General features: G+C 42.1%; 1 protein-coding gene across 3 annotated transcripts in view; it reads right to left on the bottom strand.

Moving 5' to 3' along the window:
* Nucleotides 1–17,483, bottom strand: part of dlg5a (discs, large homolog 5a (Drosophila)) — a 41,434-nt gene extending 23,951 nt beyond the window's left edge. For all 3 annotated transcript variants that reach the window (XM_040001552.1, XM_040001554.1, XM_040001553.1), the window contains exons 1-4: nucleotides 16,715–17,483; nucleotides 2,798–2,866; nucleotides 1,341–1,515; nucleotides 644–787 (exon numbers count right to left, since the gene is read on the bottom strand). In XM_040001552.1, coding sequence (XP_039857486.1) covers nucleotides 644–787; nucleotides 1,341–1,515; nucleotides 2,798–2,866; nucleotides 16,715–17,018 — 692 coding nt within the window. In that variant the 5' untranslated portion in view covers nucleotides 17,019–17,483. The remainder of the gene's footprint in view (nucleotides 1–643; nucleotides 788–1,340; nucleotides 1,516–2,797; nucleotides 2,867–16,714) is intronic.
* Between the last annotated feature and the right edge of the window lie 696 nt (nucleotides 17,484–18,179).

The following is an 18,179-nucleotide window of genomic DNA, read 5'->3' as shown; positions in this document are numbered from 1 at the left end:
CATCTAAAATTTGCAACCAAAGTTCAAACTGATTGAGAATAAAATTGATAAAAAATATTTACTCAGAGTAGAAGTTGTGAATGAATTGTTAAATCGTATTAGGTAAAAGCACACAATCATTAATGATATTAATTTACTTGCTTAGTAATCTAGGTGTGTGGAAAATATAAAAATATTGAAACACATGTTCTGCCTCTGTGCTCCAGAAATTTTGGCTGGGCTCACAAGCTATGAGGCTGAATGAGTCAATCATATAAATGGCTCCATTTTCCAAGCTTTTAAAACCATGCACGTTGTTATATTGTAGTGCCAGTTCCCTTTAAACGTGAAAGCCGACTGTAGCTCCGAGGGATGTTCTTTCAGTCGGGTTAACTACAACACCACGCAAGTGTTTGTTACAGCTGCAGCAAAACAACGCAATAAAACTTGATTATTTCAATGCTGAAAAGCAGCAGATTGCAGAATCCCATCCCAAGCTTGTTTATATTCTCATTTTAACAACGGTTCTGAACAACACTTACCACTGATACCAAATGGAAATCTAAGCAACTGATAAGCACAAACTGCATAACAGAGATACATATGACAACAGAGTCCTTCATCAACAACAAGAAAGACAAAACTCGTTGCAAGGAAGACTTACTGGTAGAAGTCAGCCTCCTTCACAGCCTCCTCGCACCTCTTGAGTGTTTTAGTATGCTGGTTCTTCAGAGACTGCAGATCTGCCATGGCCCCAATGCACTGACTTTTTAGACGCTCATAGTCATGACTGGCTTTGGAATTTGGCCTTAAGAAGAAAGGCACCAAACCAAAATTTTATTACACAAGCCTTGAATGATAGCGTGCCCAAGCACATCGCAGATAAAAGAGCTGACCTTCTCTTTGTACAAAAATGCATAGTACTGGCATGTTTAATCCTAATAACAATACTTTAAAACTATGCGTGCATATAGGCATTTTAGCCTTGGTATCATGTGTTGCAAAGGAAACATCTTGTTTCTAGAGCACATTAAACTTTATTAAGCCGTCAGTGTCAATGTGCTCTCTCTGCAAGGCAAGGTCAACATTTTCCCAGACAGGTGAGAATTATTAAACATGGCAGCCAGCACTGAAGACAGCCAAGAGAGAGTAAACAATACCAGTGGAGCTCTGCTGATTCTAAGAGCAATGAATCCCAGATTTGATGCCTTTCATTTAGGCAGAAAAGGGAGGCATGAATATCAACACTTTTATAGTCATGAGGCAAATTAAAAAGTGTTACCAGGAGGTAACAAGAAACAGTGACAACAACAACAACAACAACAACAACAACAACTTGGCAAACAGGCCGAGATTTGCACCTGCAGTCGTCGAAGGTGGTCCCAGGCGATGCCAACGCCAGACGCTTACGAAGCTCATCCCGCTCCCTGGTCACCTGGCGGAGCTGCAGCAAGATGGTGTCCAGGTTGTCACCGGAATGCCGGTTGTCATTGATAGCTGGGGGTGGGGAGGATGCTTCACCATTAACAGGAGAACCTGGAACGGTAAACACATTACTGAGAAGCCCGTGACCATTTATCACACACTGGATTGTTTTATCTCATAAATTTTTTTTATCATTAAGAAGTTGCCTAGAGGATTTTATTTATTTTCGCCCCCCAAGAGTCTTTAGCGAGAGACAAAGCATGAAGGAGTAGGATTGTGAAAATGATTTCTTCCTAGTTTTGTTCATTTCTTCAGGTATAATAGATTTTCTATGACCAAATTAAGAAAATGTACAGATTTCTGTCAAATAAAGACACACAGACATAATTTCCTGCAAGATCACAGATCGTGTTTACACACAGTGTCACCCTCAATGGTTAATTCCAACCCAGGAAAGAAACAGACATACAACTGTCCAGATGTCACTGAATGCATTCCCTTTTCTGTGCCTCAAAAGAACATCAAATTTAAACATTATGACCCATCCAGAAAGGATACTTGGTCAGAGTGTGCTCCCAACTTTAGAATTAGGAAGCAAAAGTCCCATCCAGCTGTGAGGGCAGCACCTGGTTGTTTAGAAATTCCTTTATAATATGCCAGGGGTTTTTCCTGAGACACTGTGCAATAAAAGTTGGTGGGAATTACATTCGATTTAAAAGACGACACCTTTTGTAATGTCAGATGTAAAAAAGGAAAGAAAAAAAAAAAAATGAAAGGTTTGTGCTGTATCTCTGGTATTTTCTTAACAAGGTCCCCAGAGATTTATCTTTAATCAAATTAAGCCACATGTCTACATAAATGCCTGCAATACAAATCCACTGAAATCTTGTTTTTATAATTCTTGTTTTATGGAAAATATGTTCTTATATTTCAGATTTATTTTTTTATTTTTTTTTTATAAACCGAGTGTCACTGACATGGTGCCACATAGATCGAGTCTCATAAATCATATATACACCATTACAAGTCACGTTCTGGGTTGTTTTCCTTGAAACATGAACCAGGGCAGGAAATCTGGGGATTATGTTCATCTTTGAGTCATTTTTTTGGACCTTTTGGAGGTTTATGTAACACAGCTGAGTCATTTGGACCTTTGTCAAGCCTAGGGAAAGGAAAACATGGCTTAAGGAATGGGAGATGTGTGGCGAGTGCCCCAATGGTGGGTTTAAAGGAGAAATAAAACCGCTAGATCCTTCACTGTAACGCTACAGGAATTACGCCAATATCAGTGTAAACAGCTTCCCAACAGTGCACTGTGGGCATCATACAGAACCAGTGTGACCTGACATGACAAATAACTTCTTAAAAAGGCTTCTTGGGTCGTTATACATACCAACACTGCTGAGGGAACTGCTGCTTTCTGAGTCGGAGGGCATTGTGGAGAGAACGCTGTACGTGGAACCTGCCAAGAAAAGCGATGCGGTCAGACTTACAGCACCGACAGAATGATGAACCACTTACACACGAGCCTGAATTAATTGCCGGTAAAATGCCAAATGAAATGAATATTACATAGCCAGCTTCATATTCCCTGCACAGCTGTATTATAAATGCGGTACTGGGTTTATACTTGGAATAATAACTTCAACTCTCCTTCTTAGCAGCTCTATATTATCACTCCAGACCCCTGTCGTCATTAAACCTCCGTTCCCTCACTGTGCACTCTGCCTTGCTTTGATGTATAGTCCCTGTATGTTTCTGCTACACAGGCAGAATGTCACGGCTGAAATGGGATTTTCTCTTTTTATGTCAAGCACATAGAGAGAGTAGGAGAGAGAGAGAGAAAGAGAGCAGCAGAGAGAAAATGATTCTCTATCTGAATAGCTATGCACAACGTTAAGCTAGGGGATATTTCACACAGGCTACCACAATCCATAGGAAAGACTCTACAGATCCCCATTATAATGCAGAGTCCCTGCTCCAAAGGGTAACATAAACATGGCTGGTAACACAAACTGCCCTATTCTTAAAAAACACATCTTTGACTTATTGCAAAATGCATCATCCATCGTCCTCTACAGCTTTCTTAGATTCACCAACTAGACACTTTTCTATTAAGTTTTTACTTTCCAAATGCTAGACTGTTATCTTCAGCAAAAACACTCAGACGATCATTGTGTGTAACAGTCATCTTGCAAATATCATACTGAGTAAACAGTTGCACTAGTATAAACATTCAGACTTGTGTAATTTTGTAATACTAGTATTTGTGATGAATTGCACAATCTCTAATCTGATATGTAAAATAGATGCTGATGTAGTTAGGGACTGAAGTGTTTTGCTTTTTTTGTTTTTTAAATACAATATTGATATATAGCATACAAAATACTCGTATTAGAGAAACTGGAACCAATGATAATGTTTTGCATTTTCACATGTCTACAACACTAAATTTGTCCTGTCTGCACTGTTAAAGTGGGGGGGGGGGGGGGGGGGGGGATGACGCAGAGTTAATTTAAAAAAAAAAAAAAAAAAAAAAAAAAAAAAAAAAGGCACAATGAAACTGAGATAATACTAATCTGATGTGATAAATGAAAGCCAAACAGAGGGTTTAGGAGAACAAGGGATTGGTAGCTGTCAGCAGCAAGCAATTGACGCCAATAGTTCTAGACCTCCATCTCTGTCCTTGCTTCCCCACTGGGTTTAGCTACAGCTCTGGCTCCAGCCCTCAATGTGTGACAAGGCCAAGCCTAATTAACTATGAGCTCTGTGCGACTGAGCCACTCCATCTTAGGCCCCGCAGACAGAGGAAGGAGGGAGGGGTGCAAAAGGAGAAACATGAAGAAGGCATGGAACAGAGCAGAACAGATAAAAGGAGATAGCCTAACTAAAGTTGCACAGGCGATAAGGAGGGAGAGAAGTAAGGAGAGAGACTGTGAAAATAGAGAGAAGCAGGGCAGAAAGGCTTTTAATCTGTTCTGACGTTCCCCGATGCTCAACACTTTTACTCCGTGAAGTGCTCGGAGCACACGGCTTTGATTTCATATTGTTCCATCAGACACAATGAGCACCACTGTGGGGTTGCACAGCATTAATTCTCTACAACCCAGCTATGCAAAAGGCTCATGTGCATTTCCGAAGAGGCAACTAAAAGCAACCAAAAGCAACTACTGACTTCTTGAACCCAGTACGTGACGGTTAAGGTTTTAGAATAAAACTCATGAGCCAATGGGAGGTAATGTCAGCTCTAAACCTTGAAAGAATAAAAATAAAATACTGAACGGAACAAAACCCTCAATTTGTGCTGTTTTTGGCACAAACAAAGATCTTACAAATCTAGCTTCTTAGGGCAATCTAATAGAGTAGTTAGGATACATAGAGCACAGGTAAAAATTTTTGGGAAGTCTGACCACAACGCCATCTTCCTCATTCCCCAGTATAAACAAAGCATACGGAGGGAAGACGTGACCACGAAGGAAGTAAAACGGTGGACTGCCCAATCAGAAGCTACGCTACAGGACGCACTCAACGACGTAGACTGGGACATGTTCAGAGCATGCGCAGTCGACATCAACGAGTTTACGGAAGTAGCAGTATGCTTCGTCAATATGCTAGCGGAGGAGATTATCCCCACTGCGAGAGTCACCACATTCCCAAACCAGAAACCGTGGATGGACAGATCGATCCGCACTGCAGTAAACGCCAGGACCGCCTCCTACAACGCGGGCCTCGCCACTGGCGATATGAGCGCCTACAAAGCGGCCTCATACGGCGTGCGGCGAGAGATGCCAAACGCAGGTACCGGGAACGTGTGGAGTCCCGCTTCCACCAGGGCGACACACGGAGTATGTGGCACGGACTACGCACCATTACGGACTACAAAGCCAGGGACACTGCGCCGATCAACGCCGACTCTGCATTCACCAACGAGCTGAATCAGTTCTACGCCCGTTTCGAGGTTAGCCAGGCGGCTAATGCTATCTACCGCCTGACTACCGAGGACAGTGACGTCATCAGCGAGAGACCGGTGACCAGCATCGCGGAGCATGACGTCCGAGCGGCACTGAGGAGAGTGAACACAAGGAAAGCGGCGGGGCCAGACGGCATCACCGGCCATCTGCTGCGCTGCTGTGCTGACCAGCTAGCAGGTGTGTTCACTTACATCTTCAACGAGTCCCTGGCGAAGTCTGTGGTCCCCACATGCTTCAAAAGATCCACCATCATCCCTGTGCCCAAGAACAGCAAACCCTCATCCCTGAACGATTACCGGCCAGTTGCACTGACCTCAGTAGTAATGAAGGTGTTTGAGAGGCTGCTGAAGAACATCATCTCCTCCTCCATCCCAGACACCACAGATCCGCTGCAGTTTGCCTACAGATCCAACAGATCCACAGAGGATGCCATCGCCCACGTCCTACACACCACTCTCAGCCACGTGGACAAGAAACAAGGTAACTATGTGCGAATGCTGTTTGTTGATTACAGTTCAGCGTTTAACACAATAGTGCCCTGCAGACTGTTCACAAAGCTGAGGGATCTGGGACTTAACAGCCGTCTGTGTGCATGGGTGTTGGACTTCCTCACTGGCAGAACTCAGGTGGTGAGGGTGGGCAGGTGCTTCTCCAACAGCATCACCATCAACACAGGAGCACCTCAGGGATGTGTCCTCTCGCCACTGCTCTACTCCCTCTACACTTCAGACTGTGTGGCCACCCATGGCTCCAACACCATTGTGAAGTTTGCTGACGACACAGTGGTGTTGGGTGCCATCTCCAACAACGATGAGGCGGCCTACATGGATGAAGTGAAGAATCTGGCATCGTGGTGCCAGGACAACCACCTCCAGCTGAACGTCAGCAAGACCAAGGAGCTGGTGGTGGACTTCAGAAGGGGTCAGCACAGAGACTACAAGCCCATTATCATCAATGGAGCTCCAGTGGAGAGGGTGCAGTCCTTCAAGTATCTTGGTGTCCACATCTCCTCAGACCTGACATGGGCTGCCCACATTCAGGTCCAGACCAAAAAGGCTAGGCAGCGCCTGTATCACCTACGACAACTGAGGAAGTTCAGGGTCTCTCCAAAGATCCTCAGGATTTTCTATACAGGCGCTGTGGAGAGCATCCTCACACAGAACATGACATCGTGGTTCGGGAACAGCTGTGTGAAGGACCAAAAAGCTCTCCAGAGAGTGATCCGTACAGCAGAACGCTGCTGCAGGATTGCTCTCCCCCCGCTTCAGGACACCTACACCAGGAGATGCCGGACTAGAGCAGCGCAGATACTGAAGGACCCGTCCCATCCTGGCAACAAACTGTTCCAACTTCTGCAATCTGGTAGAAGGTTCCGCATCTTCCGGGCAAGGACAGAGAGACTCAAGAGGAGCTTCTATCCCCAAGCCATACGTGCCCTAAACACACACACACCCGCCCTCTCACATCATCTATAATTGACTGAGACAGGACTCTTCCAGACACTAAACCAAGGCACAATGTACATTTCAATTCCTTTAATTTTAAATATGTTTATATTGTCTATCCTGTAAAATAGTCAGATATCTATTCATATTAATGTACAGAATTCACCTGCTTGCTGCTACTACTGCACATTCACCCAGTGTGTGTGTCATTCATTTTTTTTTTTTTTTTTTTATATATATATATATATATATATATATATATATATATATATATATATATATATATATATATATATATGAGTTCTTCCTCTACACACACACACACCCCCCCCCCCCCACAATTTGTGCACATGTCGAGGAGCGTGTCAGGTTACATTTCACTGTGTGTTATACTTGTATAACTATGCATGTGACAAATAATAAAGAACCTTGAAAATTCCCTTTTGCACTCGACTCCCTGGTTCCACTCCCAGCCTGTCAGACCATAGCTGCAGGTGATTTATCTGCCCTTTTTCTAAATAACATCTAAATCAAGGAAAACAAAATGAATATCAACACAGAACGCTTGCTTGCTTTTTAATCAGTTAACTCCATAAGCACCCCAACAACTGTACACCTGATTGGCATGAACCAGCCGTTGAGCTGAGGGTCAACAGCACTGGAGTTTTCCTGTAGCTTTTAGACACTGATACCAATTAGCACCAGCCACAACAAGTGAGGCTAATCATTTGTAAGCATGTTCACTGCATCAATAAAACAGACATCCATTAAGGCGGAATAGATCTGATCCTCTACAGAGGTAGAATCCGATTGCGTCTGCCAATAGGAGGCACACAGGACAGATGAGACCTGAAAGATTGCTTTCAGCCTCATAAATAGAAACATGACAGCTTTTATCAGGAGATATTATACACAGGGGTGCACAGACTGAAATTCTTGACGATTACTAATACTGATATTTAATATAATATTTCAGGCAATGCCAGTACACATTGACTTCACACAAATTCAAAACTGAAGCAATATACCGATAAACCACCGATGGTCTACAGGGTAAACAAATGCCAACAAAAGAGATGCATTCTGAGGTGAGAATATAATCCAGTAGAAGACCTGATGCAATGGTAACAAAAGACTGTCACAGTCACCTAAATAGGTTAGGGGAGTACTTGCCATTCCTAAGGGGCTCCGCTTCCCCCACTTGCCCATCTGCTTCCCTTTAAAAATCAAAAAATGAAAAATAAATAAATAAATATTGGGATCGCTACCAAAAGTTGCTTCAAACAACGAAATTATGTTCTCAAGGACATAAAAGGAGATGGCATAAGTTGCCATAGTGAAACTGGATGAGAGGAATAGTCAAAGAGGACGGCATGAGAGTTGGAGGAAAGCCTTAATCAAAGAAAGATACAAACTCTGCCTCCTACAGTGGCTGAGACTAAATTATTCATCAATTCCAGAAAATTCTGACAATGAGACCGTTTCCCCCTAAAGTAAAGACACACATGATTATCAGTGAGATGGGCTCCTTGCTGCTGCCGCTTCAAAACCCCTTGTTTTTTTTAGAGCACATTGACAAGCCTCATTGCTTCTGATTTAAAGCAAGCAAGGCAACTGTGATATTTCAAAGCCCTCTACAGACAAACATTTTGGGGCAACTTGGTAGAGCAGCAGCATTAGCATTCCAAAAATAATACAGTGCGCTTTTCTTTATTAGCCACTGTCAGCTCTTCTCACTGTCAGTGAGCAACAGTGATTAAAACAAAGTTGAGGCTAGCAGAGTCTGTGCCCTTTCTCCTTCACCATCCTTAGCTTTACAGCCATTTAACCACAGAAGCGCAAACAATAGCAACACTAATAACACGGTTGACAACAACCCACTCATTTTACAGTGTGCTTAACTGAGGCTGAAGGATGTGTCAGCATTAAGTCAGAGAGCAGAAAGAATGATTTATGCTGGGTAAGCTAGACCTCCGAATGCTGGCCGTGTCTCTGCACACAATAAGGACAATGTTGTTTAAATTAGCAGTGTACAACCCCTCCATTATATCATGATACTGGTACACAGATATACACACGCTTATGTCCAAACCTCAATATCTCTACTCGGGGAGCTTCAGAAAGTAGTGTGCCAAACTTCTGGTGAGGCACTGACACCACATGGAAAATTCTGGGAAATGAGCCAGCTCAGCCTTACTACTGGGGTAAAGGATCGATCGTCTGATTTAAAAAGTGTACAATTAGCGTAAACACGAATCTGTCAAACATGACGATGTCATGAGCAAGGATTACTCCACTGCACGCCCGCCCACCCACCTTTTTCCACTCAGACTTGAGTCTGTCCTCTAGCATGAGTCAACACTAAATCTGTTTTACCACCAAGCAAATAGCAAGATCACCCAAATGTAACCTTATAGTAATCATGGATCCTTGCAGACAGTTTGAAACATTACCCTCCCCAAAGAAAAACAAAAACGCTAGTGCCATCCATCCCAGCCTGTTATGAGCAAACCATAATGTGGCTTCTTTATGCAAAGAACCCTTGCTCAGCATAAATGAGGCATGATTTGTTTTAGATCAGCTTACTCGTGCCAAGGGTTGGGTCAAAAAGAAAAAAGGTGCCAGAAAGAGCCCAATACAGGTTTTTGAGAGGAATGCTGCCACTGATCTAAGGCAGTAAATTTCTGTACATACACACATTGTTTTCAGAATCAGAATACTTTATTGATCCCTTGGGGAAATTATTTATTTATTTTTGTAATTAGCTCCATTTGCAAACTAGTAGGTAACTTATATTGGGAAGACATCAGTAATCCTGCTCCAACTACTGCTCTGCTATGAGGCATATTCTGCAAAGTCAGTTTGAATTTAGTGTGAGCTGTCCTCACAGCAACAGATAATGAATTTTCTATTCCTCATGGTTGTTAACATTTTGAATTGTAGGAAAATTAGCATAGCACTTGGTCCCAGAGGTACAATTATAAACATCCTCATTTCTGCTTGCTATGAAGCTGTGATTAATAAAAACACAACAGATGTGCTTGCCATTGAGTTGAAAAAGGCTACAGACACTGCTGTTGTCTAGATTTTACCCCCAAAATATGGAGAGCAGCATCAGTAAAAGTACTGTGAATATCAGTATCAGTCCAAACCATACCTCCCTCTACCAGTTACATGCCTCAGCAAGTGAAAAAGCCAAAACACTGCCAAAAAGCCAGTTTGTATGGAAAAACCCCACTGCTGTAATTTCAGCAACCTTTGTGATGTTCCCTTTGCGTTTAATCACAGGGCAGCACATGTTGATTCACAAACCATTTTCATTTTGCGTTGAGGTAACTCTGTGATTAAGCCAAACTACCATTTCTTAAAAGGTCAACAAGAGAAAGGAGAAGAAAAGAACATAATCATTTTTCAGACCTGCAGATGTGGTGGGTAGGACTTTAACAATTCTGGGCAGGAAAAGCAAAATATTCTACACTGCAGTTCTCTGTGTGAAGCAATTATGCTAAAGCTTGGTGAGGTATCTAAATAATAAAAGAAAACACTCCACTCCCCCCAAATAATCTATGTAGCTGCTATAAAGTCTTTGCTGATATAAGTGTTTTCTCAGGTTTTCTTACATGTGCAGAGCCCTAATGCAGTGGAGTTATTAGCAAGCACAAACCAATCCTCGAACTTTCTGTCGCCTTCGTTCTTCTGATATTAAAAGCATATGCACTAATTGATCTAAAGTAAAATAACAAATCACCAACTAACCACGACTACGCATAATACTTTAGTCTTATCTAATCTTCAATAAGAGGCAGACCCACATGCAATAACGATTACTATCATGATTATTATAGTAGGGGTGCAACGATACTCATATCGATATTGAACTGTTCGATACAGTGCTTTCGGTTCAGTATGCATATGTATCAAACAATACAACATTTTTTATTTACTTTATCAACTTTTATTCTGACGATGCAGTCTGTGTTGAGCGCTCAGTGGATCTGCGTTCGACTACTCCGCCTAGGCTGTACTGTCGAGTGCAGATCCACTGAGTGCAGCGCAAGCTAGCAAGACAGAAGCTAAGCTCGTTGCAACATGGCAACTACCTCAGTGCTACCCAAAACTGAACCTCCCCCACCCTCATTCAGATCTGGCGTTTGGAACTATCTTGGTTTTCATGTGAAGCGTGACCCTGATGGTAAGTGTGCCATGGACAAAAGTAAAACAGTATGTTGGATGTGCCACGCAATGCTCAATTTGTGGGAACTAGTGCGATAGCGCAGTTACCTTGTTAACGTGTTGACGCCGTCCGGCCCCAAGCACGAGGCAATCTGCGGTAACTTGTTAACGGAGATTTGCAGCGTTATGACGTTAATGTCATTTTAACGAGATTAACGCTGACAGCACTAGTGGGAACACAACGAATATGACTGCACATTTACGCCGACATCATCCTAGTGCAAAGACAAGTGAAAGCAGACAAAAACAACAAGCACGCATGCTACAAACTTTACCCGAGTCATTTAGACAGCCATTAGCACATGATTCTCCTTATGGGGACCTGATATGTTTAATATGCTGCTGAGAGTATACCCCAGAAGAAGCGTATAATATAGCTTTTATTTTGGAAAGAGCCATTTCTCTGTAATAAATTCTCTTTTCCAAAGATAAGTGATTTCTCGATTAGATAGATTTATTTTTTTAAATTTGTTGTTTCAGCAACATTAAATTTAAAAACTGTACTTTTGAGTTAAAATATATATTTATAATTTTAATAAATGATAAATTAAAAAAAAAAAGGCATGAACATTTGTTTTTGTATCGAAAAAATATCGAACCATGACACCAAAGTATCGAACCGAATCGAACCGTGAATTTTGTGTATAGTTGCACCCCTATATTATAGGTTAGGTTTGACCCAAGATCACATGACAAAAGAAAGAGACAATACAAGCTGACGGAGAGAAAGATAAGACGCCAAAATGGGAACAGAGTAGGTGGAAGAAAAATATAAACAGAGAGAAAATACAGCACAACAAAGACAGAATGGCGGTAAGGATGGTTAAACAAAGAGAGAAGCTATTCATTTCCATGACTTCACGATGCTGGTAAACATTTATATTCTGGCATTTCCTCCACTTTGTGGGGTAATTAGGAAGTGAAGAAACATGTGTAAAATGGTAATGTAGTTCTGTTCCACTATACTGCCTCCTGGCTGTTGATCTCGCATTCAGAGTGTCAATAAGCCCACGATCAGATATTAATGCTAGTAAAAGCGAAAAAAAAAAATTTACCCTTACACATTTTACCCTGTTAGAAATCAATAGAATTAAATTGGAACAACACCACTGACCCAAAGGAAGTGGTGAGGTCAGACTCATTACTGTGCATCTCTGGCTTTGATTAGATGGATTTATTGAGTTAATACTGACAAGAAACCCTATACCATTAAAACTGGTAATCACAACTCAACTAAGGCCCTGAAACTAATGATTTCATTATTTTCTGTTGAATGATTAGAAGATTAATTGGCCAAATGTTCCAACACTAATGTCAGTGGCACACTATTAATGTCCTTAAAAGTACGAGGCATCCTGTCTTGATGGTTATACGGAGATACAGCAATTTAAAGTCTTCATCTTATTTAAAAAAAATGTTTCACGACAGCTGATTATCAAATCTAATTAACAGTTAAGCCTCGATTATACTGTGTAACATGTTCCAAAGTAACTTGTTACTGTAATCACATGACATTTTTTAGTTACACCGTAACAATTTACTGCATCAACTTCGGTAATAACAAAACAGTTACAATTATGTTGTTATTTTGTGACTTGCGTTACTGAGGCTCTTCAGTTATTTGCATCACGAGCAGATAGAAAAAAAAGAAAAAAAAAAGGATGCTTTTTTCTTCCTGCACATTTACAATCAGCTGACATTAGTTTGTGTGCACAGAGGAGAATAGACACTTATTTTTACTGCGTGAAAAGATAAGAGTATAACAATAAGATAAGAGTGTCCAGAACAGAAAGAGTAGGCTGCTAGCACAACATCGTCTCTTTGCAAGCATCTAGCTAGCTTTGCGTTTGCATGCTAAGAACCCCAAGTGACGTTAAAGTTGTTAAAGTTAACTGTATGTCAACCCCAAACCAGCAGCCAGAGCCTGATCTTCAGCAGGTAAAAAAGGCAGCGATGAGCAGTCAGGCTTGTAGTAATATGGCCCCCATGTAAAGTCACAAAACAATTGTGTTTTTTGAGTATCAACCCAAGACCTGATGGCCAAGTAGCTGTTCCTGTTATGCTTCTTTGAAATCCACTTGAAGCCCACTGCCTGGGGGACATGCGTACTTGTTGCATTGTAATGGAGATTCTCTGCAGACAAGTCCACACAGTCACAAAAAACAGGCAGGCACACAGACTTTCGCATGGACTGATGCAAAAATTATGTCACTCAGACCCTAGCAGACTTAGACAAGCACGAATAATCTAGGCTTTAGGTATGTTAATGACATCCAAGGAAGTGCAGTGACAAGATGAAAGTCATCTACATAAGCAGTTCTAATATTATGGATACAAGTTAAATTCCAACTGACGTAGTCTGACACAGGGAACAGAGGACAGAACGCTGCAATTGGCCCATTCTGCACCACCACATTCTGAGTAAACGCTGCACTTATAAATATGCACGCCTGCACTCATAAAATGTATGTGGAACCTGCTCAAATATCAATCACACTAAGCAGAAACTAAAAGGAGCTGAACTGATGGTCTTCTCTGCGCAACTAGAACACAACAGACTGAAGCACACCGGTTGGTGAAGGAAAGGAGAGTGCAGTGACAAGGTAAGTGGCAGTGTGCATCACAGAGTGACAGACACTGACAGAGACTGACGGAGAAAGTGAGGTCAGGTCTGGACCATGGGAGATATTTAAGGCCAGTTGCCATGACACGAGAGTTGGGGTCATAACTCACTCTGTCTGTCCACCGTGTTTTATGGAGTGGGACAGAAACTCCCCCTCCAATAACACTGGCCTATGTCCTAGGCTGCTGTACACAGAACAAGCTGCTGACTGGGCACTTTGAGCCTGCTCAACTTGTCAACAAAAGGTCTGTTGTCTCCCGCTCTCTTACTCCCTCTTTCTATCACCCTCCTCTGTCTTTCTGACGCGTCCTTTTATTTAAGTGTGCAGAGAAATGAAACCACTCAGTGGGGGAAAGAAATATAATGGGTCATAGAAAGAGAAAGTTAAAGGAAATAGATTGTGACTCAGAAAAGGACAATAAAGGAACAAAAACCAAAACCACTGATAAAGCAAAGGCAAACAGACAGCAGAAGAAGATTGTGGATGTTGCATCCTGTCAGGAGATTTGTGTTACCCTCCTCTTGCAGTGTGTTTAAATCACTGTCAGACTCTGAAAAGAGTGGGGGGTGTGCAGGTACATCTTTTCTTTCATCTTTTCTACTACACTTTTCTTTAGGTACGTCACTGTTGGTATAATGCAAAATAAGGCACAAAAAACAAAACAGCATGATTGTTGCCATTGCATGAATTTATGAAATTCATTCAGTTTCATTTAAAAGCCAAAACAGTTACAGATTCTAAGGGAATCTTTGCCGTTTAATGAGAGGTAAAAATGTTGTCAAAAATTGGGAAGCCAGACTTGGTCCCCCCAGCACACAGATGCGCAAAAACAGGCTAAATAATGAATGTGTTTGCGTGTTCTCTACAGCAAATGTGCTGCAGGTTGCCACTGAAACACTTATAATTTACAGAGCCCGAGCTTTAAAGAATACAGTACTTATGCGTGCATCTGTATGTTTTTCCTTTGCGCTGAGGATGCTTCTTTGGATGATTTCAGTGTGTGTGTGTGTGTGTGTGTGTGTGTGTGTGTGTGTGTGTGTGTGTGTGTGTGTGTGTGTGTGTGTGTGTGTGTATATAGAGGCTCAGCTGGCACAGGAGGCACATCTGAGAACAAAAGCAGGCAGGCAGCCTGAGAGGAGAACAAGTTGAGAGCAGGTTGCTATCAGCAAGACTCATCACACTCATATTCCCTCTTTTCACACACCCTGCATTGTTCACAGATACACCGCAGCTTTGAGGATTTCATCCATATGTGCTTTTTCTACCAGATTCTTTGCCTGAAGGTGCTCCGTGAGCAGCTTGTCTTCAGTCTCTTGCAAGTATGGCTAAAACATGGTAATCGCATCATCCGAATTACTATATTAAAAGATAATAAAGAGCACATTAAAGAGAAGCACAACACTTGAGTCAAAGCAGAGGGAGTCAAAAGCGTGACAGCTAATAAAGAGGACTGTAGAAGTACGATAAAGCGCGTCTCACAGAGAGAATTTATACCAGAGAGAGGAGAGCAGGCCCTAATCCTTTGTTGAATAACCACAGGCTGACAAGCCAGACTCACCATTTGTGCTTGCACTCTCCTAATACAAGGCAGGTCAGCTCTGAGGCCCGGTGTTATGATCTATAAAGGTGAGCGAGTGAAGAAAAACCCAAATCCAGACTGCCAAGTACTGCCAACAGCAAACAGACCAGACCAGACTCTCAGCTGCTCACAGAAACACAGTGAATGCGTTTCTTAGCATGTCAGCAGGTGTGTTATTCTGCAGCAGCAACAGTCAATACAAGGAAGTAATCAAGCTTAAGGAAGCATTAGTGATCCAGTCAGCAGAGCAGCAAGACCAAATCAGCATTACCTGCTAAGATCTACTTGCTGGTAGTAAAGTGAGGCGTGCTACAACTTGGCAGCCGTAAACTATGGACACAACTGTAGCTGTTTCACACAGGGTGGCTTCAAAATTATTCACCATTGCCTGCATTGCATTGCATTTAATGTGAAATGTATCAAAAGCCAAGCATGGTGCTGCATCTCTTCCCCAGATTTGGATCTCAAGGCTCATCCTGCATTCAGGCCCTCGGGGCATGACACTGTTTGTAAGCCACTGGCTTCAGTCATTCAGACAAAGTAAAACAGGCAAAACTAGATGAGGCTTTTACACTTGGTTGCCCTTTGTCTCCATGCAACAACAACCCACACCACTGAAGAGGAGGGCACTTGCTGTGAGGACAGAGGCCAAATGAAATGAATGCAATGAATAAACTCTGATTAAAAATACAGCATTAATGCACAACTGGAGAAAAAAAAAAAAAATCAGTCCTTGTTAGAATAAAAGCATGGTTTACTCCCCAAAAAGGGGAGTGTGGCCTGATGCAGACCAATCCATTTAGGCATGGGCAGGCTGCATGCACACATCACGCACAAGGTACAGACCAACATGTGAGTGGTACACCCGTTGTCATGGAAACAACTCGGATTAATCTAATGTACCATAGCCATCGCATGCCACTAACAACACATGAGAATTTGTGGTGGTTATTAGGCGGTCTGACTTTATTTAAACAGAACACTGATATCAACACTTAAAATATTCTGAAGCTATAGCCACTCAATCGAATTCTACACTATTGCAATGATTTTTATTGGACTGTAGAGTAGAGAGAGGGCATAATGGCGAGCAATGACAAAAGTCCTTGGTCATACTAGTCCTTGCTTGTGCATTATTTCTCCAGCCTGCAGTTTAAAGATCAAGGCTAGTGCTTTATATTCTGCACATTTAACAGCACAAAAATTTGCACATTGCCATTAGTTCTTACAAATTTCACAGCATGCATAAAGGAGCACTGCTGCAACCCCCCTCTACAACCTCTTCCCGTTCACCTTTCTCATGGCAAAGCAAGCTTCCAGCTTGAGTATTGTGTAGCTATCCACACACACGGTTTCTTCTGAGAGACCACCCAGATTGTCGCTGCTTACAGTAAGTAGTACTCATTTATTGATTCAAGTGAAGACCCGTTCAGGAGAACTGAGAGTCTCAGCTCTTACCGGTGGAGTGGTCCACAGGTCCTCCCCCGTTGTTCCCGAACAGAGCAGCATACAGGTCAGGGTATGCCTTCTCCAGGGCCACACACAGGTCGAGGAAATGGTCGCTCTCCTTGTTCATCAGCATCTTCAAAAGGTGGTCGACTTTCTCGGCGCTGGACGAACAGTTCTGGTCCAGCTCGAACCTGTCGAGTTGACTCAAAGTACCGGAAACTATCAGCAGCTCGATCACACGGTCCGCATCTGTTATGGACTCCAATAAGTTCTGGTGACACTGGTCTAGCAACTCTTTGTGCTTTGGCTCCATTGCTATCCGCTGTAGTTCCGTAGCTTCCCAGCTAACCTCAGACGGCCAAGTGGATGCAATATCCTTCCCGATCAAAAGTACTGAGCGATTATTGAACTTAACTTGTAGCGGCTTGCAGAACTTCGCCGGAGCCACCACGGCATTAGGTTGCACGGGAGAACAATTTTTATAGCATACTGAAAAAGGCACAAGAAGCCATATTTGTTGCCCAAGGCTGTTGACTGCACTAAACAGCGATACATTTTTCCATCTTACCAACGTGTGGCGCTTCTCGTCGTTTTTCGTTCCCTTTCAGAGTACGCTTTAACCGAACACATTTTCCTCTTTTTATGTATCATTTCATGCGCCTTTTGCTGACTCAACTGCTGGGAAAACTCACGTAACTCCGCCGCTGCTGCCCAGTTACACTGTATCCTCCGCCATGTCTGAGCAACTCAGCAGCTGCTGCTCGCTGTCAATCAACGGTCCGCTCGGTGACCATATAAGGCAAAATGAGGCGGGGAAGACGCGACGACACGCCCATTTTTTCAATGGGCGTACACATCATCCCCGTACTACGTCGAAAATCCCAGGTGGAAAAAAATCACAACGAACAGAATGAAAATATTAAATAATAATATTAAAAATATCGACATGGCGGTAAAGAACCACAAATGCTGCACTTCTACCCAAAGGGGGAACGTTCTAATTTGTATTCTTATTACAGTACTGTAATAAGAATACAAATTAGAACTACTAGTTAGTATATACATACTAGTTAGTTAGTATACATTTATATATTCCTATTTTGAGTATGTATATTATTAATATTCATATAGAGATTTATTTGTTATATCTACAGTAAATGCCATATATTCTATTTCTGTATCACGGATTTTTGCATTATGACAACAAGACAAATATGTGCAAAAACCTGTGGACAAACTTGCCAACAACAATAAATAAATTCTGATTCTGATTCTTTAATAAGATTTAATACGATTTTGCAGTTTGAAGCCATTGTTATACTTTTTACTGCAGTAAGTGTAAATTGAATTCTACTAAGTCAGATTTTACTGATGCAGTCTCTATCAACTGGCACAAAACGACAGTGTGTTGCTAATTACATGATAATTCATATTTATTTACGTAATGCAAGGCTTTGTGATGGAGGATGTTCTT

Source organism: Simochromis diagramma, unplaced genomic scaffold (genome assembly GCF_900408965.1).
Source record: "Simochromis diagramma unplaced genomic scaffold, fSimDia1.1 OVJJ01000421.1, whole genome shotgun sequence".
Classification (NCBI taxonomy): domain Eukaryota; kingdom Metazoa; phylum Chordata; class Actinopteri; order Cichliformes; family Cichlidae; genus Simochromis; species Simochromis diagramma.
The sequence above is the reverse complement of the archived record's forward strand: the minus strand, read 5'-3'. Positions and strand labels throughout refer to the sequence as shown.